The sequence below is a fragment of the Pseudonaja textilis genome, chromosome 1 (assembly GCF_049901715.1).
Source record: "Pseudonaja textilis isolate UNSWEBS1 chromosome 1, rPseTex1.2, whole genome shotgun sequence".
Taxonomy (NCBI): Eukaryota; Metazoa; Chordata; class Lepidosauria; order Squamata; family Elapidae; genus Pseudonaja; species Pseudonaja textilis.
This window is the reverse complement of record NC_141990.1, coordinates 189,024,018-189,047,588: the sequence shown is the minus strand read 5'-3', so window position 1 is coordinate 189,047,588 and position 23,571 is coordinate 189,024,018. Positions and strand designations below refer to the sequence as shown.

Genomic DNA, 23,571 nt, shown 5'->3' with positions numbered 1-23,571 from the left:
TGAGATGGGCAATACATAAATTTAATAAATAAATAAATAAAATTAATTAATTAATTAAAATGCCATCCTTAGCAATAGAAACACAGAGAATAATATAGGTGGAAAATTTAATAAAATGACACAGCAATTTAATAAAGAGATTTAATAGGAGACTATGATTGATGCATTAACTTTTTTCCCCACCCCAAGAACCAGGGGGCATGCATCTTTATGTGAATAACTCTTACAGTATGCCAAGACATTCAGATAAAATTGGGGTAGTGGGATAAATATTAAATACATTCAATCAAGTTATTTTTCATGTTGCCTGTGAAACTACAAAGATTGGAAGCACACACTCAAAAGACGGTAAAGCCTCTGTGTTTATCAAATTAATACCTTATAATTCCAATGTCAGAAATTAATTACCAATTGTATTTTACCCCTCTTAACTAAAGCAAGCAACATGATAAGAGGCAAGAGGCTGTTACTAACTCCTCAATCACACAAAAATATGGGCAGAAACAAGTCAGCTGAGCCTGAGTGGTAAACCAGCAACTCATAAGCACAATTCAGTGATATCCTCCCTTGGGATATTCTGTAGAGAAACTGCTTTATGCAAGAAACATTCAAACCTGATTGTCTGGTAGTGACACCCTGATTTATAACGTAGCCTGCAAATGGTCAGATAGTTCAGTTGGATAAATGGTGGTACAGAGTGGTACAGGAGCATGTTCACCTAAATACCTTAGAAACTAATGCATGAGGATGGTTGGTGGGGCAGATCTGGGACTGGTGGGGCAGGGCTCTTATCAAGCACCTTTAAAAGCACAACCACCTCCCTTGAAACATGCCCGGAAGGAATGCACAAACACAAGTTGGAATTTGCAGCCCTTTGACTGAATTCTGTTATATATTTGAAAACCGAATCCTTTGGTTATTTAAGGAACAATAGCTCTATGAGCATGATGTTCATTCATTACCTTAATGGCAACTCCTTAACCATGCATAGGATTAACTGATGCACTTGGATATACATGTGCTATACAGTTCTGTTTAAGTACATTCCTATGATTTGATATATAGTGAAAAAATGGCACAGATACACCAATCTTTACAGACCAGTACTTATCTTTATTTTAACACTAAAAATGATCCATCTTTCTATAAGTCATATCCTGAGTACTACGTATATCAATACCTACGATACTTCAGAAAAATCTGTTATAATTCATTGAAACGTACGTTGGTCATACTCTTAAAATTATTTTATACAAAAGAAAAAATAGCCCAATACTTTCCAGTCACAAAGAAAAGGGAAGAAAAAAAAAAATAAGGCTGGAAAAGATATTTTTGAATGCTTAAATAAAGACCAGCTAACCCCTCCCCTGGAAAAGCTATCAGTGGAACATGGGAATTTTAAGTTATCTGGATATTCAAAACCTGTTCCAGAGAATTTAGAGAACTCTCTACCCTAAAATGATTTAGGGGAGCCCAAGGGTTGGAAAGTCGTTCTGTGCTTACGCAACACTAGGTATTTCTCAATAGATTGAAGGATATTGTTGTAAAAGGGATTAGAAGTTGGGAAGTTGTGCATTTCCCCCCTTCATCACTGACCAGGAGTACGGGAATTGCTGGAAGCAACCTCTGGAAGGTCACAATGAGCCCTAAGTCCATTTATACTTTAACTATAAACAAGAACACCCACCTGAACCTATGCATGCCTAATACACAGACATTTCCCAGGATTGCTGTAATGATACAGAACTGAATATATGCAGATCTATATTATATACTCTACATATATAATACATTTAATAGTGAACCCTACAAAGGGATATTTCTCGGATCAGACTTTTGTCAAAATACAAGAGATCTGACTATCTACCTAAATCTCAGGGGAGGAACAGAAAACAAACTATTTCCCCATAATCACAAGATTAATCACATAATATAGAGTTCATATCAAAAAGCAAGCAGATAGACTAACAAGTATTACAGAATCGCAGAGATGGTTTATACAGATATAGTCAGCCTTTCTAAATCAGAAAACTCACCTAATTGTTCGGAGTATATTGTAACTTCCTGATGCTTAGAAGGTGTCTTAAGAATAAGCATAACAAGGGGAAAATATGTATAATATAATAACAGAAGTAAAAAGGAATCATGCTTCTTAACCTGGGTAAAATTGCTAAAAAGTCCATTGCAGTTTTTTAACTGATACAATGTGATTTTTTTTTTCATATTTTTAAAGTGCTGCTGCTTCAGTAGCCAAATAAAAGTGCTGTATCTGCAGTTTGAAAAAGAATCAAAGATGGTAAAATGATGTAAAGATCCCCCAAAGCAATCCCACAGAAGAAACATTGCATGCTATGTTTTTTACTGAGCTACATGAGCCGTAAAGCATGCTAAAGGAGAAATGGTCTTGTTTTCTTAGTTTGCAATAGAAATTATTAGCTTTACAACTGAGGCTCCATTCACAAAATCACATCATAGCCCTATACTTCTCATCATCATGGCATCTAGCAATCACTGAAGCTGTAGAAAATGTTTTGTTTTTCACTTTTATTTTGTTCTCCAGGGGAGTATAGCAGAATGGACAAGAGGCCAAATCTTTACTGTTTAAAAGGTATTCTCAACTTCACTCCAAGGTTATATATTGCAATTATTTATCTGTCTCTTTTCAGACTACAATTTTCATTGGACTTTTTTTCTAGTTTATATTCTCTGCCTTCAGCCTTTGGAATGGGACAGTCTATAACACTAAAGTAAATAGATCTATCCAATCCAAGGCTCTGGTCTGATATTTGTTCTCATCTAAGCTGTGAAATGGAATGCCAATTTAGGCAAATCCACTTGGTATGTGAACCCCCTTCTCCACCCTTGTTGATTATCAGAGCCATTCGTAGGAGTCTGGGGGGCGAGGGGGGTTGTTTTTCACAATGTTTTTGCTTGCTTGGATCATTCCACTGGGGATTTTAATTAATGTGGTACAGGTCCCCGAGGGCCTGCTGCCTTTTTCTTCCCTTTGATCTTCTTGACCTCATGCTGAAGGAAGTATTAAGTATTACCTTTTTGTTTTAGCTACATTTAAGTAGCAATCCAATGTATTGTTCGGGCCTCTTAAAACCCACATAATTCTAGGAGCCCTTCAAAGAACAGCAGGACGAATTGCTGGCTTGCCGGAGCGAATGAACGACGTCAGCATTCAAAAGAAAACTGGGCTCAGTGGAAGACTGATTGCTATTGATTACTATTTTACAGGAAATGTTTCATTTTTAGTCAGCCCTTAAAAAAAAAAAGTTGGCAAGGAAGTCCTACAATCAGCTGAAGAGAGCCAAGAAATGGCATACTAATGGTATTACTAGTTTTGCTAGAAATTCTTATTTATTTTGGCAGATACTAATAAATCTCAGTGGTTCCTTCATGTAAACAATTGTGTGAGCAGAGTTCCTGGAGGAAACTACTGGTAAATTTTAAATAAACAATGCAGCACTATTAAAGGCAATATATGTTTTTACTTAGATGGATTTAAAAATAAGCAATGTACTGGAGAAGAGAATTCAGGCGTTTTTGTCAAAAAGGTGGAAGGCTTCTTTTTCAGGGCTGTCAAATTTGGGTTGCAAAAAACTAGACAACCTCTAGTTGGCAGCGGAGAGACGTTTTGCTCAGTTTTTGTTCTTCAATAGTTGAAAAATATAAGTTCTGCTCAGATGTTTGCCTAAGTGTTTGAGCACTTACACTACTATAAAAACCCGCTCACCATTTTTCTTTCTATTCCCTCACTGTCACATATCCAACCAGCTCACTTTATAAAATCCATGTCTCTGTCTCATTATGTTTTTGAATCATGAGATGAGCTGTAATCAAGTTAAAGTGAGAATGAGAATAGATGTCATGAAAAGGATGGGGAGGACTGAGGGAAGAATATTCGAATACAAACAGCAGTTACAGCATTTGGGGCTCAATCCTATACATAAAGAATTCAAAACCTTTGTACATTCAAGTACGCATCTAGATAGAACTACGTTCTAGGCCTGCTTCTGTTGTTCTCCAAAATACTGTACATTCTAGAATGTGAAGGTTTAGAATATGTGGCACACAGTGGCAAACAGCAGAAAGGTAATCTACAATAGGAATATCAAACTCAAGGCCCAGAAGCCAGATCTGGCCTGCGGGGTGCTTAGATCTGGCCCTTGAGGCCACCCTGGAAACAGCAAAGGACCAGGCTGCAGTGCCTCTGCCAGTGAAAACAGAGCTTGGGAGGGCTGTGTGCAACCTCCCGAGCTCTGTTTTCGCTGGCAGAAGGTTGCAGGAGGCCGTCGCAGCCGAAAGGGTGTCTGGGAGCCTGTTTTTGCTGGCAGAGCACTTGGGCCATAACAGGTGTTCCTGACATGAGTGACGTTGAGCTGGCCACACCCACTCTGGCCAAGCCCACCCCAGCAAGCAGAGATAGGACAATCAAAGCCTTGCTTCTTTTTTCTTTTCAGTGCAATATTCGTTACATAATACAAAAGAGGTGGGGTTTTGATCTCCCAGTTTTGCCTGCCACTTTGAATAACCATTTTTATGGCTGCCCTGGATATTCCACCATAATCTACAGAGATTTCAAAGTTTAAACTCTCTGCAATTGAATTATCTCCTCCAAAAGTACACTCTATTATTTTTCCAAGAACTATAGCCATCTATTGACCTTCTAATCTGCTGGGGCCCAGCACCGAAGATCACTCACTCCAAGGGTTTTTTGTTCTAGTTATACTACCTACAGTACTACACTCCTACAATCTAAGGCAATGGCTCTTAAATTCCCTTAGCTTAAATATCCTAAATAACTTAAATTACCCAATGACTGTAAGTTCAAATAACTCTTCTTCAATTAAGTATTACTACTTTTAGACTCTAACATTGGTTGTGGTTTAAACTTAGGATGGTCACTCTCTATATTAAACAGAGTAAATGTACAATTTTACAAAATCGCAATACTCTACCCAATAATGTACCCATGAATCTTACTTCTTGTGGAAAAAAGTATGTTGGAAGAAAAACTAACTCACTCTTTCCTAGGGCATATTTCAAGACTATTATTAAGACAAGGCATAGAAAAGATTGATGCAATAAGGCAGCCTTATCCAATGCCTCGGGCTTTCTAGCCCTACTGAACTTTCATCCTTCCAGCCAACCAGAAGTAATGAATTGTGATCCAATGCGTTTCAAGAGCACAAGAAATGGAGAAGAGTGCAATAAAGCATTAAGGATAATTGTTTAACCTTGGGAAAACTTCATCAATCCACCAGGGTTCTCTGGAAGCAAAAGTAACAAACATAGAATTGAAAGCTAGAAAAATTTTATTTCTGTCTGGATTGTTTTGCCTACTGAAGTCTTTGGATTAGGAGGAAGAAAAGAAAGAAAAGAAAAAAGAAAAGGGAGGGAGGGAGGAAGATTAATAGCTAGGAAATGTTATTTACAACATTGCTAAAAATGCAATAACCCCATATTTATTTGTATATAAAGCTATGATTAAAGCTATGGGTATAAAGAGACGTGGCAGTTTAAAATTTTTTTACTTACTCTTCACAATATTACAATGAATTATCATATTAACAGAACTATACCTCCTTGTTGTGAGGTTCAGTGTACATGGTTTTCTTATATTTCTGGTTTTTCTATATTGTTTATGTACTTGGATCTTCTATGCCAGGGCTGTCAAAATCATAGCCCGCGGGCCGGATGCATCAAGTGTTGGCCACAGCCATGCCTGGTTTAGCGAAGGGGGAAAGTTGTGATACGTCATGTGACAATGCCGTGACGACACAAGCTTGATACCTGTTCTATACAAATATGTTAAGACAGCGATAGGTAACTTTTTTGCAATCTGAAGGCCATTTTTAAAAAATCTATTTTCAATTTACAGACTTGCATAGAAATGTGTCCACTTCATCAGATTAGTAAAACTATTTAGTGGACAAGGGAGGCACGTCTAGGAATGGAAATGATTTGTTTTGCCTTGGAGGAGTTGAATGCATCCATTTCCACCAATCAATCAACATTTCTTTAGGTCCAAGATAAAACACAACAAATGACTAGCATACAACATGATGGCTATGAAAAGAAATTTTAAAAATTGCAGGAAAATCCTAAAGCAATTAAGAGCTAATGGTTAACACTATGAAAGAGGAACCAGACACCTTCTAACAATTATAGCTATTGATAAGAATTTTGCAATTCTTATTAATTGGCAGTAATAAGGTTGATCGCCATTTGAGTGTGTACACTGGACATTTTAATAGCATTTGTGAGACATGTTCTACCTCTGAATCTGAAAAGAATGGCTTTCATTTGGAATCTTATATCTACCAGTGGGTGCCCTGATGTATTTTTATTTTTTATTTGTATCCCACCTTATTATTTTTATAAACAACTCAAGGCAGCAAACATATCTCATACTCCTTTCTTCTCCTATTTTCGCCATAACACCAACCTTGTGAGGTGAGTTGGGCTAAGAGACCGGTCCAAAGTCAGTCATCTGGCTTTCGTGGCTAAGGTGGGGCTAGAACTCAGCATTATGATGCCAAACCTGGCCCCCATTAGGGCCATTAAGTAATCTACTATGAAGAACATATAAGATCTTAAAGAAACAATATACAGAATATATTGGAGGAGGGAGGAATAATTGTTATTAAAAAGATGGGAGACTTTGTCATTTTAAATACCAAGAACCCAAGTCCTTTGCTTTAGTTTGGCTAGAGTTTTAGCAAGCCCCAAGCCCAATAGTGTCGAAGGGCAAAACCACAATATGCCAAATCAACATTGATTTGTCTTCTTAGTTTGGAAGACAACCTATCCAGCAAGGTGACATGAACTAAGGAAGTTCCACAATAGACTTGTCTAGTCAGCTCTAAGATGACAACGCTTGAATCAAGCCTCAAGGCAAATGTAATTTAATTCTACCCACCATGTTAGAACATTGGAAGTTAAATAAGAAACTCATAGTAAAATTTTCAAGTGTTTTGGTTACACTGCTTCTAAACTAGGAGATGTAGCTGAGCCCAACACTGGGATCAAAAGACATCATCAATTTGGAGTCTCTAAAAGACTTAAGTCCAACCGTCTTGAAGTCAGTTGACAAATATGGCGCCAATTCGCTTTAGTAGTTCAGATTCTTCTGCACAGGTAGTATGAAATAAACTTGTAGTACTTTTGAACTTTGTCCTGACTCCCAACTTCTTGACAGGACCCTTATTAATTCATAACTGATTACCATTTAGCATCAAACCCAAACCTCTGGCTTTAAATAGTTTAACGGTTGCTGGGATATAAAGGTTACCAATTTAACAATTACAAGGAGTGCTTTGGAGGGGCTTTTACCAGAAACTATCTTGTTTGAGGAGACCAGAAAATAGAAAATTAAAAATAGAGACCTAGATATTGTAAAATAATTTATCTGTTCAGTGATTTGCCATTGATTATCCATCTAGTTGAGGGTTTAAATTGTTTCCTATGGAGTCCCAGTATTTTTGTTTTGAAGTAGACTCACTCTTTGTTTAGTGACTGTTATGACAGTAATATTTTTTTAAAAAAATCTTCATTTTCTGACCATCATACATATTCACAACCAAATTTCATGTGCTTAACAATAAAACAATAAATAACCATAAAAGCTTTCAGTATGGAACTGATAAAGATCTGGTCAGTTTCAGGCAGCAGGACAAGGTGGCCAGATGATTCTAATCAACTAGGGTCACAGAGCTTAAGCTGTTAACTTGCCATTGACACTATTTGGGGAAGTGCTGTGGAGAAAAGCAGCTCAGGAAGAGTTAGTTTATTTAAGCAATCTCTCAGCTCTGTGAAGGGGCAAAAATGGCGGGAAATGAGCTAGGTACAGAACACTATAGAGAGAACTTCATCTAAACGAGACTGCAGCAATCAATCTTTGCAGAATCTCTCAGTTATATGCTTGCCTACCATTTTAAGAAATGGACTGCAGTACCTAAACAAGGAAAGGATGTAAACTATTTCAAGGGGTTCTCTGAAGCAGTAAAGAGATGGAGTTTGAAGGCATCTTTAGGGTCCTACTTGGGTTACAGACAATATGGCTGCATCATTAGCATAAGAGATTAGAGAAAGGGAGGTGGGCAAGAAAGGGAGGATGGATCTTCTCAAAATATTGTTAATGTATTAATTAAATAATACTGAGGTGAGGATGCAACTTTGCATTTTTGACTAGTAAAATGGGTTCAGTTGAATCACCAAGGATATTACACTTTACTTGACTGGTTGTGCTGTGATGCAACAGTTATTGCTTCTCCCTACCAGTAGAGCAAAACAGCTGTTGGTCTTGGTCTTCAGCAGGTAGTTTGGGTTCATAATTAGGAGTCCAAGGTCATGAACTACAGCTCTTTTTATGGATCTTCATAATTGTTTAGCCTTGCATTACTATGTATTTTTGAGACATTTTGATATGATGGTCCGGTTGTAGGATAACAATGGAAAAGCCCAGCGGATAATAACAAACTCTTATACCCTTTTAGTATTACAGCAGTCTGAAATGATTCAAACTCCTTCTCTGTGTCTTTTATTTTGAAGGTTAATACCACCAGTCTAAACTGAGAACCTGAACTCTACTTGCTTCAAGTAAACATGTTTTGTAAATATTAAAAAAGTAGGGGGGGGGGGGGCAATATTACAATCTAATTTATCACAAATCCAAAATCTTCAAACTCTGAATCTTGATTATACTCTATATATATGAACTAGAAATTATCTAATCACACCTTCACTGAATGATGATAGGATTTTTTTAGAGGCCCATACCTTTTCCATCAAACAGGTCAGCCACTAAGACCAAACCTACTCTCATACTTACTTTATCAATCACTTACTGGTGCCATATATATTTCCCCAGAAGATAAGTTAAGTGACAAGATCCTCCCTTATCTTTTTAGTAGTTCTTCAGATGTTTTCTCTCCCACTCTTCACCTTAATTGCAAAGCAGCATTCTGAAAAAGGATCTGCAGACTTTCATTGTCTTTTTTCTGTCCAGCTGCAGAAGAGATTTGAGATAACCAAGTATGCTAAAATAGAAAGGTATCCCTTAAAACAGAAATCCAACAGAATTACTTCTATAATAATACAGTTTGGAGGTTGTTTTTAAATGATGGTGAACAATCATTTAAAGTTACTTTGATATCATATTTGAGAGTCAGCATTCAATAAGTGAAATTAATTCATTATATTCATTTACTGTGATGTGCTCCAAGATTCCCCAAAGAAAATTTACAAATACGAATACCACACTTTTCCCATTCTACACAATGATTCACTCATTTTGTACTTGATTGAGCTTTTGCAACAGGAAGGACAAACAGAATAAAAACTTACACATTATTTTCTGAGAACTGATTCTCCTTTCTTTCCCTCCCTCAAATGTTTACTATTCTAATTTAACAATGAATTTTCTATAATTGTCAAACTAGGTGAAAAAACACATTTGGAAAATTTGGGTCATATTTCACAATCAGGTTTTCAGTTTCTACACTCATTCAAAATATTTCTAAGCCCCCACTCAAATTCTTGTACAGGACATGAAAAGGCAAACTGATGCACTTCTTATTTTACTGGCTATATAAATAAATGCTACATACCCAAACAATGTAGAGATTGAAAGGCTGAATTTCACAAACACGGACAGAAATAGAATTTCAGATTTCTGTAATAACAACATTGCTGAAATCAGCCTGTGAATCACAGCTCATTAAATTTCTATGCCATGATTAAATATCCAGAGCCGGACATGTGGATAAAATATAGACAGAACTGTAATTAATTTCATTTTTATTATATTTTTATTACTATATGGGGGGGGGATTTAGTCACAATAAATATTAGAATATCATCATTCTACTTGGTGGTCTCTAAGGGCTGCAGCCAAGGAATTCAAGGCAGCTCTGAAACCTTCAAATGTGCAGGTCTATCCTGAGCGTAGCAATGAATGGCACAAACAGCTAAAAGCAAAGATGTACTGTAGATGAACCAGCAACTGACAGGGCAAGCCACAACTGTTTTCTTTAACTACTGTTTTGCTAGCTTATAACCCAACCATAAATTAGAGTGACAACTAAGTTCACTTAGCTGTTTTACCTATCCTCTAATTCTATGACTCCACCTGGTTCACTGATGGTAATAAATCAATGATAAAGAAATTGCAAAGGACATTTACTAACTGTGGTCAAGTGTGCTAAAACATGATTTATCATAGGAGACAGAAACCTAGGCTCCCTCCATACTCCTGTATTCTCTTTGTCCTCTTCTCGTAAGACTAGGGGGAAGAATTCAAAAATTAATCAAATATTGTTATTACATGCACATACTGTTTTGCTAGTAAATGTATCGGTGCAGTTACTAATTTTCACTAGTTTTGTTTGGTAAAAAATAAAAATTATTTGGCATGAAGTTGGCTTGTGTCTACAAACTACTGACTATATGTTTTATACCAAATTAATTTGTCTCTTCCAGAAATAACACAACTGTAGTCCCCACCTCTTCTGTACCGTTTACCCCTAAAGGCAGATAGCATTCTCTGTCAATCAGCACTCATTGCAAGACTGACACAACTGCTTATCACAGTCAGCCCCATTAGATAGACCAGACCAGAAAATCAATTCCACAGGAAGCCCGAAGCTACGCCTTTATTGAAATTAGCTATAATAACAGAATTGTGCAAATCTATTATGCTGCAGGTCTTCCACCAACCTTTCTTATACTCCAGTGAATCAGGCAGGTACTTTCAAAGATTATTTTGCTTCCCAGGACTTGAAGAATGTTTCAGTCCCCTTTGCCTAGCTAACAGTTCTTGCATACATATACTTCTCGACTTACAACAGTTCATTTAACGACAGTTCAAAGTTACAAAGGCATTGAAAAGGTGACTTACGGCCATTTTTCACACTTGCGACCAGCATTCTCATGGTCACATGATCAAAATTCAGATTACTCATATTTATGACAGTGTCATGGGGTCATGTGATCATCTTTTATGACCTTTTGACAAACAAAACCAATGGGGAAAGCAGATTCGCTTGACAAACGTGTTACTAACTTAACAACCATAGTGATTCACTTAACATCTATGGCAAAAAAGGGTGTAAAATGGGGCAAAATTCATTTAACAATGATCTTGCTTAGCAACAGAAATGTTGGGTTCTGTTGTGGTTGTAAGTCGAGGACTACTTGTCTTTGTATATCAAAGTCATCTTCCTTAGTCTCTACAGTCACCTCCCTGGACACTTTCACCAACAGAAATGTAGAGATCCAGACTACAGATAGCAAAAGACTCCAAAGAAGTTACCAGTTGAAACTCCTGTTCAATCAGTGTAGGAGTAGCTACAATGTCCAATGCTTGTACTTTAACAATCCTATTATCAAACTTGTTATTGTAATTCATCCAGAGTCACTTGATAGTAAGATGGGCGGCATATAAATTTAATGAATGAATGAATATCACACTCTCGTATTATCAACCTACTTTGTGCTTACAGCTCTTCCTCTGTCCTCAATTCAAAGTAAAACATTCTCTCTATATAGAGAAAGCTGGAAATGGCTTGTTTTACTAGCTGTCAATGAAAAAGATTACAATCTTCACTACCTCCTTGGAGTATTCTTTAAAACACAAGACATCAGCCACAGATACAAAGTACAGTTGGCAGCAGGAGCATTTGTGAAAAGCATTTGCAAAATGGTTATTCTGAAATATAATCTTGTCTTTGCCCTAATTCCTCAAGCAAATCAAGAATATTTCCTAAAAAGGATTAAGCAACCTTGGTAAATCGTTAATGAAATGTGAAAATGAATCTATCTGTTTTGATTATCTTTTAAGATCCAAAGAGGATGGACTTTATTCTGGTTCAACTAATTTTTTATAAAAGGAACAGTGCATTTGAGTATTGAATATTGTCAATACTTTTGTTTTCTGTAAAAAAAAAAAAAAGCCTTAAGAGAAACCAGAATGAGGGCTTTCATCTCCGAAGCAAATATGACTGTGTTCAACCCATATTCATCTGAATTCTAAATTCTGATCAATCATCTCAGAACATAATAATAAAAAGAATGTTACTGATCCTTTTGTACATACGAACAGATCAATCAATCAATCTCACTATGGAAAGAGATATGTAATAAAAAGGCACCTTGTTGCTAACCTGAAAGTGGAAAGCAAAGTCAAATGCAAAATCTGAATAGCTTATAGGAAATACAACTATATTTAAAATATATTAGAATTCCTGCCAGTAATGCTTCAACAACTACATAGTTATTTCCGCTGCTGAATGCAATAGTTTAAAAAGCTATTCTGTTCCACCAGGTTGTAAAAAAGATGCTTGAAGAATTGTGTTTCACCATGTTGTAAAAATGATGCTTGAAGAATTGGCTTAAACAGATTAATGTATAGTATTAATGAAAATATGCACCCACATCACAAGCAATCTGCTAAATCGCTAAATTAATTTAACATAGTAGTAGAGTGACAAATACATTTAAATGTAAACAACTGCATGAATCATCACATTGAAGTAAAAACTTCAATTCACATTTTTTTAGGAAGAGGTAAACAGTCTTTCATCCTTGTTCCTACTGGTTGACTTAATTAGCAAACTAATTAAGACTATAGATTATTATATTCCTTATACTTAGGGCTTTATAGATATTACACATCATTTTTAGGTTGGTCCCTCAACAGAAAAAGTTGTTGTTGATAAATATTGCCTATGAATTTGTTTAAGTGATGGAAATTTCCATCTTCTGCCTTCAAACATGCCCTACAACTAGGTGGTGCTGAAGCACATGTAGAGCAACACCACCCCACTGAAATAGTTAAAAGGAAATTTATTTTTCTTTAAAAACACATGAATGGAAATCCAGAAAGAAGCAGTAACTGCAATTACTCTCTTTCCTTATTTCCATCCTGCATTGTTTGAAACATCAGATATTCAGATTTGGGTGCATAGTTTTCCTACAATAGATTTGGTTGTTCTCTTAGTGTCGTATCTATTTGTCCCTAAGACTTTCAACATATATTTATGAAAATTACTTTCATTCAGGTAAAATGACTTTATGGCTTGACTTGTCTGCACTTGTACAAAGAAAGATGTACCTTAATTAATTAAAAATGGCTTTCTGAATACTTTGATAGTATTGTAAATGACTTGCCCTAATTCTTATGTGTCATTTTGAAGAATGCAAAATAACACCGGTCTTTTAGTCTCTAATCCATTTTAATGATAGCAAAACCAAAACAAAAGAGTGATTCTGGATTATCTCAGAAATATGTGAGCATAGTTAATATTATCACGCTTCAATTTTGATGATGTACTATTCATGTTGCATATTTATTTATTTATTGGAATTTGTCAAACAAAAATGAGAACAAGAATAAGAGAATAAAAATACAATGATAGGGATGATAGGCACATTAGTGCACTTATGCATGCCTCCTCTATTGACCACTGTATAATTGTACATTTCCTATTATACATTGTTTAATATGATACTTGGATTCATTTTTCAAAGAAATGGTAGAGAACACTCGTAGGTAAGAAAAGAGAAAAGTAAGTAAGCAGGCAACCTGCTTGCTTTGATATGTAAAATATCAATTTTTGACATCACCGGAATATAAAAGGGAATGTTTAGGTTATAAAAAGTATTTGGCTAAAAAGGATTCTTTTAAAATGGACTGAGAAGATTTTAATATTATTATCTCGCAATATATAACCTTAATTATTTATCCACGGAGGAAACATATTAAAAGTAAATAAATAAAAAGTGCTATTAAGTTTTCAAAATAGAAAAATATTATTTAAACTTTCTAAGTTTCTATTTAGAAGTAGAAAACCACCGTTTGTATTCAAATAGGTTTCAAAGTGCACATGGTTTAACATAGTCTACATTAATTCATTCTATAATGAATTAATGTTATAACCTTGTATATACAGGTAGTCCTCAACTTATGACCACAATTGAGCCCAACATTCCTGTTGTTAAGTAAGACATTTGTTAAGTGAGTTTTGCCCCACTTTACAACTTTTCTTGCCACAGTTGTTAAGTGAATCACTGCAGTTAATAACTTAGTATCCTGGTTGCTAGGTGGATCTAGTTTCCCCATTGACTTTGCCTGTCAAAAGTTCACAAAATTTGATCACATGACTCTGGAACATTGTTTACTTTGAATATTCCAATATTGTTCAGAAAAAAACACTCACTTGAGAGTTAACTGGAATAGCTTGGGCCATCATCAGCTGTTAATCATATTGAAACCTTAAATTGATAAACTCATGACTCTAATGACAGGGAAACAATGTTGCTGGGTATTTTTCTCCATTCATCTACCTTCATTTGATTATGAAAGTAGGCTTTCTTCACAAATTTTAGTGAGAGAGAAATTCTATCTCAATTCTCTCTCTCAATTCTGGTGAGAGAGAAGTTCCCTGAGGATGGACTTCAGCACGAGTCCAAAAACTCGGTAGACTTTACCTCTGGTCCTGGTAACCAACCCAGTTTGGATCCTGCATTATTATTCTGGGTCACATATATTCGTCTTAATTTCTTCACAAAATTCAAAGCTGGACCGCTTTGGATATTGTTTCCCCAGACTGTGTTCTGAGAATGAGAATTGTACAGTATGTAACATTTTAAAACTTGATTTAAAAAAAATCAAAATTCTAAAATGGTCTTTTGGTTAATATTACATGAAGCTGTCAACTGAGGTAACAAAATCAGTCAGGGTCAAATTCTGAAAACTCTTCCTCAGTCTACTGCATCTGAGAGAATTCTGCAGTAGTCAGCACTAAGGTACTTTAAAAAAAAAAAACTAAGATAAAGGCTAGCAGGTTTAGACCTATGTTACACAAAGAAAAGAGATAGTATGCAGTAACAAATCTCTTAGAACAATACAATATCAGCCTAAGAAGCCAGAAAGGGACAGGGAGGAAAAATAAACTTTAACCAGTAATCTCATTCACCTTCTCCCTTTAAATGACTGTTTCCCAATTTTATGTAGAAACTGTGAAAGATAAATTTGGATTAAAGGGAAATTTTGTGTCTCAGATTTCCAGTTAGCTCAATATAAAACAGCAGGACATTTTTTTCATAAATGCAGTTGAAGCACTAACTAGATCACATGTCTGCCCTAGGTTAACATTGTAATCCTTTCAGAAAGATGCACAATTGAGTTCAATGAGGTATTAAAGTAAGTCAGTCAAAGATTCCACAAATATCCCATACCTGCTTGTCTTCAGTTTAATAATTCACTGCCACTGTAACCATTGGTAAAGAGGAATTTAAGTCTAATCTAGTGTCATCCAGCTTTCAACAATTAACTGAAATACTGTCTTCTTGTCCTATTCTCCACTTTAGGTGATTATTTAGCAAATTCCTCATATACTTCACTGCTTGGGACATAAAAAGGGGTAAATTATTAAACAAAGATTAAGGAAGGTACAAAAATCAAGTAGTGTTTTATCTTTTTTTTTTTAAATTAAATCTTAATTCATTGTTCACTTATAAAGAAACTTCTAACCTGCTTCTTCAATCTTGCAAAAATAAAATCAAAATAATGAAACCCGTTTTTTTACTTAGTTCCAGAATGATCTGTACCTATTATTAAGATCTATTAATATTCTAAAAATACAAATTAAAACATTAAAGATCTATTAACAAAAGTATTTATAACATGTCGATATAAATAATTGAACATATTGCTCTGATGAAAACTGGAATAAACTGCAGAATTTCAGTAACAGTAAAAACAAAATTATAATAAAATACCTTTAGAGGTAAAAAATATAGGATAAGTTTAATAGTTCCCCTTTAAATGCAAGATTAAAATCCTTCCTCCATAATTAAAATAACTGTTACTGAAATATAATTGTCCCAAGAGAAAAGGATACAACCAATGATACTATAGTGTCATTTTATTTTTTTTCTTTCATTCAATCATGTTTGATTCTAGGAGAGTGCCGAGACAAGTCCCTGCAGTCTTCTTGGCAAGGTTTTTCAGAAATGATTTGCCACTGCTTCGTTCCTAGGGCTGAGAGAAAGTGACTGGCCCAAGGTTAATCAGCTGGCTTTGTGCCCAAGGCAGGACTACAACTCACAGCCTCCCAGTTTCTAGCCTGATGCCTCAAACACTACACCAAACTGGTTCTTGTCTTTTTATTACTGTATGTTATGTTATAAATGTCTTTCCCATAACAAGTAGAAAAGCCAAACTCAAGAAAATATATTTTCCCTGAATGTAGAGGGAAATAATTTCTTGCTATGCAAACGAGCATTGGACTATAGATCCTGGCTGTAGTTATAGTTTCTATTTACAACTCCTATTGATTTCCTTATGTCTATTGGCTGACTATATTAGAGAACACAATTTCAATCATGGAGACTGTAAGTCAGGAATATTAGATTGTGATAACATCTGAGCACCTCTGGGTATAACATTCTGCTTAGTTTTCATTCACAAATTAATCTGAGTCAAGATGAGCACACACAGGGTACACAATATGTTCAGTGTTTTTCTGCTTTCTCAACTTCTATTTTCCATGGCTTTGTTTTTATCTGAAATATATAACAGTATTCATCAACAAGACTCTCATGAAGGAATTTCATTAGACCTACAAAATGTTCTACTGCATCTTCTTCAACTATGCACATTGTACTGATCTTTTGAACAATGTTCCATATTAGGGTAAGTGATATATTATGCAGAGTACAGAAAAGGAGTAAGAAATACAGTAGTAAACCGAAGAAATTTAAAGTAAGAGATTAAAAACAGTGAAAGGAAAAGGTAGAAGAAGTAGTTTACACCCACACCCATTCACTTTTTCCTATCTTTCTATACATCAGGGATCCCTAACCCCCAGGCTGCGGTCCACTATTGGTCCTTGAGCCGTTCAGAATGGGGCTGAAGAAGTGGTGGGCACGCATGCACTCATCCCCCCACGCAATTCAGTGGGTGAGCATATGCACTCATGTTTCATTTGTGGTGGCCCACATGCCTGCTGCTTGCATAAATGAGGATGCACATGCGCGTGCACTTGCCCGCCACTTGAGTGGACATTCCCCTCTCCCCACCCACCCCCGCCAGTCCACAAACCCAGAGAGGTCAGGGAACTCTGCTATACATGCAAATACTTTTGCTTCCAATTCATACTTTCCCTGTTGTTCTTCATATTTCTTGCTTGTTTTGAAAATCTCATCAACTCCAACTACAAATTTCATAGTCTTCTCTTTCCTCTGAATCTATTCTATATTTGTTTTGAAATTTGATCCTCATTTATTCCGCTTATACAATCCAGCCATCTTATTTATTACAATTTTGCTCAATCTAATTTATTATACGATCTGTTAGGGAATATAAAGTGCAGGAAAGCTCTTTCCAAGAAGAATGAAATAAAAATTTAATAGTACCATTGCTTTTTCCATTATGAACAGACGCCAACTCCTCCCCCCTTGTTCTCTGCTCTCTATCCATTCTTCTTTTTGTAATCATAATTTTCATTATTTATTTTATTGTTCTATTGCCTTACTTCAGTTCACACTCTTTTAATTTCTTCCTTTTTATTGTTTTATGTCACCTAGAGTAGCCCCATTGCGAAATAGGTGGGAAATAAATTTAACAAATAAATACTAATAATGGCACTATTTCTCCTAAATATCTATTAATTTGGAAAAATTAAGCTACTTAAAGTTAAGGCACTGGCTACTACCGCAGTCTATAACTTAGTCAAATTCCTGTTGGAACATGATAATAGTCCTAAGATACAAAGATAACTATCAAGAACAATTTAATTTTAAGATTTAATAATAGATTATAAAGTATGTGCTGGTTGAAAAAACTGCTGGCATTGGAAAAACAGATGGCATAACTATAGTATTCCTTCCTTCCTTCTTGCTATGCTACTCCTTTGCTAAGGTCCTATTGGTCCCCTGCATGACTAAATTTGTTTCTTGTTAAAGAACAAAGTAGGACTACATCAGCTGTGCAGCAAAAAAAAACCTTACAAATCTAGATGTAGCCCATCTATGATAGGCCTAACTTGAGTCTCTGTGAGTCTGTAGAGCCCACAGTAGCCATAATATCCCCTGCTTTTCCTGTTTGAACAACCCTGGCAGCATCCAAACTTTGCCCATGGAGAAATAAATGATGAAGAACCAACCCAGAAAACCATCTAATTTAATTTACATTTTAAAGCACCATTCTTTGACCTCTTGCTTCTCCGATGTGACTCATTTGCAAAATTATCTTCTTTCCCAAAGGACATGCAATGTACTGGTAGAGAAACAACTTTTAAAAATGACTACAGGTAGTCCCCAACTTACAGCAATTTGTTCAAAGTTACAACAGCGCTGAAAAAAGTGACTTAGGACCGTTTTTCACACTTATAAGCATTGCGCCGCTCCCAAGGCCACATGATCAAATTTCAGATGCTTGGCAACTGACTCATATTTATGACAGTTGCAGTGTCTTGGGGGTCACCTTTTGTGACTTTCTGTCAAGCAAAGTCAATGGGAAACCCAGATTCACTTAATCACCATATTACTAATTTAACAACTGCAGTGATTCACTTAACAATTGTGGCAAGAAAGGTCGTAAAATGGGGCAAAACTCACTTGACAAATGTCTCACTTTGCAACAGAAATGTTGGGCTCAATTTTGGTCATAAGTCAGGGACTACCTGTTAAAAGGAAGCGCATTATCACTATTACATATATGATTCATGGCAGAACAGTGACATCTGATACAAGTATGCATCATTTGTATGATGGTACCATGACATACAGGGTGTCATTCTCCCCATCCTGAAGACTTCCATGAAAACCCTAAATCTTTCAAGCGCCACAAGAATTTTGCATGTGTTGCAAATTATTGACATGACCACCTTTAGGAACCCGTTTCAAGGGTCCACAAGAATTCCAAAGCTGGCAATCTCCCCTAAAGAACGATTGAGAAGAGAATCTGAATCCTGATTTCGTACACTGGTGCAAATAATATCCACGTCCATTCATCACGTCCATGCTGTGATGATAAACCACAAATCAAACAAGCTATGATTAATTGGATCCACCCAGCATGCGAAGGCAAAAGAAAGTAGTCGTACTGACGCCCACCATCAGGAACTACCCCCCCAAAATTTTTGTTTTTCTAACTTTCTGAGCCAGACTTCGAAGGGTATGTATCTGCTTTGGGTACCTGCCTAACTTCAGTTCTGTGGTCAGAAAATTAAAGGGGGGGGCTGCTAGCAGAACTTGCAGTATAATTACCAGAATCCTCCTAAGGAGATTACGCCAAGAGCGGAGCAAAGAAAGCAGATTAACCTTTTGAATGCATCCACACACCAGCGCTACCCCCCCACCCCCATCCCAGGCCTATATGTGTGCCCCAGGAAATTTGCTCTTTCTCCTAATCTGCTCCAACAATAGGGCTTTCATTCGCTGTGGGGTAATTATGGTTGTTTTTGGGTGTGACAAGAAGGGAAAGAGCGAAGGGGGGGGGGAGATGCAATTACAAGGTGGAAATAAGGCGGTGGGAAGCTTCTCCATCCGCCGCAACTAGGATAGTGAACTCAGATTGTTGACGGGGTGGGGGCCGCAAAATGGCTGACTCCGTAAACCGCTTCTATAGAGAGGGCTGTAAAAGCCCTAAGAAGCGGTATATAAGTCTAAGGGCTAGTGCTATTAGTTCCAAGGCGTGCGGACGACGAGGAGAAACCAAATCGCCCCTCGCCTCCGCAGACTACCCTGCACTGCCAGTCACATGGTGGCCGCGTCGCCTAGCAACAGCAAAACTAAGAGGGGGGGAAAAAGTTTTCGCGTTCCACTTCGAATCTTGCCTCAGAATGATGGAGGGGCGGGCGGACGAGTGGTCAAACTCGGGGAATCGTCCGAAAGGAGTTCTCCCTTAAGGCCACCCGCTAGCATTAACGCCCCAACGCAAGCAATGTCTTTCCAGCCAAGCGCGCGCCTACACACACGCGCACACACGGCTGCTAGCCTCGTGGGGGACCCTTGTGGCAAATAAACTCCCCCCTCCCCTCCCTCTCCCAGGCGCACCACAGACGCTATTCCTGTAATAGCCAACTGGGAAACGGCGGGGTGGGGCGAGGATAGCAAAGGCGACGAACGGCCACCGGGATGCGCCTCCAGCTCGACTCCGCTGGGCTTGTTCGCAAGCGCCTCGGAAGTTGCGGCGAGGCTGTCAAAAAAAAAAACTGGGGAAAACTCGACAGGCCGCCTCTAAAAACGGGCAAACGGCGGCGGAGAGTCGGGTGGGAAAGAGATGTTGGGGAGGGGGGGGAGAAATCCACACGCTTTTCCTTTGCGACACCGTGAGGGGGTGTTCTCTGGAAGCCCCCTTTCTCTGAACTGGCCTGAACGAAGGACCACTTTTTAAAATCCGACAGCAGAGAGAGAGAGAGAGAGAACGTATCTATGTGCATGTATGTATGTATGTGTCGTATTTAGGTTTCTTATTAATAGTTGGGCTATTAAGATGTGGGAAAATACCCGAAGAAACCTAAATTCCCTACATATAAATACCCTCGAAAACATAAGAAAAACACACACACACACACACACACATATATATACATACATACATACATATATATATATACACATACATAACATACATACACACACACACACATATACATACATAACATGCATACATACACACACACACACATATATACATACATAACATACATACACAAGATACACACACTACACCTATCTATACGCGCGCGCCCACACACACCCTGCTGCAGGAGTTTAAAATGTGGTCCTTCGTTCAGGCCAGTTCTTATAGAGACTGATCCTACAGCTGAGCCCTTCCTCCCCGGCCTTTCCTTGTCGACCATCGAAAGATGTCCACTCGCGGTGGGTGGGTGGGGGGAGTCTTTTCTCGGGATGTAACCCCGTAAACAGGCACTGAATTTCAACTTCTTTGAAGTGGGAGTTACCGAGCGGACCTGTGGCATCACCATTCTCCGCTCCATTCGGGATTTTCCTCCCTTTTGGCCTTTTCCAAAATTGGAGCCCTCATACAATCCCTATAGCCCGGGCAGCGCGAGCCCTGTGGACTAGGATCATGGGAGCTGTAGTCCAGAGCATCTGGAGGGCGGCGCAGCCTTGCTCTGACCAAGACAAAGCCCGGATCCTCTCTGCTGGCGTCCGGAGTTGGGGGGGGGGGGGCTTACCTTGGCAGCTCCCTTTTAATAGGCAGACAACGAGTAAGAGGAACAGTTTGCAAGCAGCTGCTCGTCCTCCGTCCATGCGCTGCTGCGCTCCCATCAGAGATGCTCTGATCTCCCAGCACTTTTGCTGGGATGACCTCGCTGAGGAAAAGCGCGCTTCTCTTTTTTTCCAAACCGCCCCCCCCCCCTTCCTTCCTGGTCCCGCTAGTTGCCGAAGTAAAGAATGCTCGTCCGACGAAACATCGCGTCTTCCCTAACTCTCCCACCCTCCAGACATTGCATAAAGCTCTTTATACCCGCTGGCCCCGGAACTAGCATGAAACATTGTTCCAAACCCTTGTAGATGGGGGCAGGAGTTGCCACTCCTTCTACACTTTGCAAGGAGCGCGGTGGGGAGGGGGGGGATACTTGCAAACAAAACTTAAACCACTTCATGCTGCACGGCTGGCTGCCTTGGAGAGGAGCTGAACAAGCTTAAAAATCTGAATGCCAGGAGGTTTGATTTAAAACAAATCGTTACTGTAAAAAAGTTAGAATCGGGTGCGCGTGTTTAGAATTGATGTATGTTATTTCCAGGCAAGCGCTTCCCACTTTTAGAGGAGTTTTTAGGAAAGCTGTTTTTTTTAAAAGCCCTCCTTGTTCAGCCTTAACCTGTAGTGGATTTGTTTTTGTAAAAAAACAAGGACTGGATAAATACTTTATCCAAAATGATGTGCTTGAAATGTTTGAACACTTTAAAGCCCAATAACATGTGGGGATCTAGCATGTGAATACAAGTTTATGTTTTCCCTCTTGCAGTTAAAAAATTATTCACACATGCTTGCTTACACAATTCCAGGTCTGCCCCCGCAACACAATATTTCTACCACTTCTCCCCTGCCTTTTCAAACTTGATACGATCTTGGTTCTTTCCTGGGCAAACTGGAGATTATTAGTACGAAACACCTCAGGGGAGAGCAACTAAACAAAGGATTGAATACCATACAATAATTAAATGTTTATACGGTAATATTCTGTGCTGAATAGTTATTTTCCTGTGCTTAGATCTGTGGTGGGCAAAACATGAATTAGATTTAATGACCATTCTAGGTGATTTGCAGAATAATTCCCAATTATATAACAATAGCAGTAACATAATTGATATACATTTAAATCCTGGTGAACATTGAAATTAAGAAAGATGGAAATATATATGGGAGGAGTGGAATGTAGTAAGGAAGGAGCACAAGCACCAATTAGCTTTGATACCTAGATTTCCAAACTCCTGGTTTCACATTTCTTCAACTCTTAAGTATCTCTTTTATACCAGGCATCAAGTCTGCCACTCCTGATTGAAGTGACACGTATTTCAAAACCATATTTCCATTGGCTGATTGGATTCAAAATAAAATATCTCATCAGTGTTGTCCCCTTTTTTCTCTAGAGGAATCTCATAGAAATAATCAATGGCCTAAAAGATTGTACAGACAAATGCAGCCCCACAGCCAATTTTTCATGTGTAAAATTGAGCAATTTAAAATGCTAGGTATTGCCTCAGGAGAAAATAGAAATATAACATGTGGGGGAGGAATCATATTTTAAATGTCCTCATTGTTGATTCCCATGTCACTGGGTATTCGAAATACAATAGAATCATTGGTATTTCCAGATATTCTAACACTAAGTCCAAGTATTCACTATAGAAATAAAAACACAATTGCAATGACTAACCTCACTCAAGTTCTGTAAATGCTCTACGCGGAAGAGTTTTCAACATAACTTTTCTCCCACTGTCAAATTATAAAGTTCAGAACACCAAAGAAAACTGAATGAAAGAAAGTTCAGATTTTATCAGAAGAGTACTTCACTGCAGAGAATAGAATTAAGACTTGTCATTTTTGGTCATAATTATGGTGAGTCTGTTTTCCCTCCAGGAACAGAAGAGGACAATGCACCCTGGTTTCTATATATTTGATCACTGTACACCATATTTGAAGGTTGTGAGCAATAGTTATATCCCATCTATCTTTCTTTTTCTCTTATCTTATATAGTTTTGGAGGGCTGTTGATGTCTTCTGTTAATAAACAAAAGGTGGAGCAATGCAGAGGAAAACCCTGTTGCTAAGAAATAAATAGCTACAACTTCAGGGAAGTCCTGAATAGCCAAAATTATTGAACCCCGTTGCCTTCAGGTCACAACTAGCATCGTTGGAAGCTCTCCATTCTGAGATGCAGAACTTGGTGTGGTTGGTCTTATTATTTTGAGATGTCATAAGACATGAAACTCTTATCTTAGTTGCTCTGTCATAATGAATTCACACATATAAAATAGCCATTCCAGTATCTACACCACACAGACACACAATAAATATAG

At 37.6% G+C, this 23,571-nt stretch overlaps 1 protein-coding gene across 4 annotated transcripts in view; it reads right to left on the bottom strand.

Annotated features, from left to right (window-relative positions):
- The window catches only part of LRP2 (LDL receptor related protein 2), a 141,607-nt gene extending 120,150 nt beyond the window's left edge, over window positions 1-21,457 (bottom strand). For all 4 annotated transcript variants that reach the window (XR_015740757.1, XR_015740758.1, XM_087919977.1 and 1 more), the window contains exon 1: window positions 21,222-21,457. Coding sequence is in view for 2 of the 4 variants with exons in the window: in XM_087919977.1 (XP_087776103.1) it covers window positions 21,222-21,315 (94 nt within the window). In the remaining 2 variants the exon portion in view is untranslated. The remainder of the gene's footprint in view (window positions 1-21,221) is intronic.
- Window positions 21,458-23,571: the final 2,114 nt, after the last annotated feature.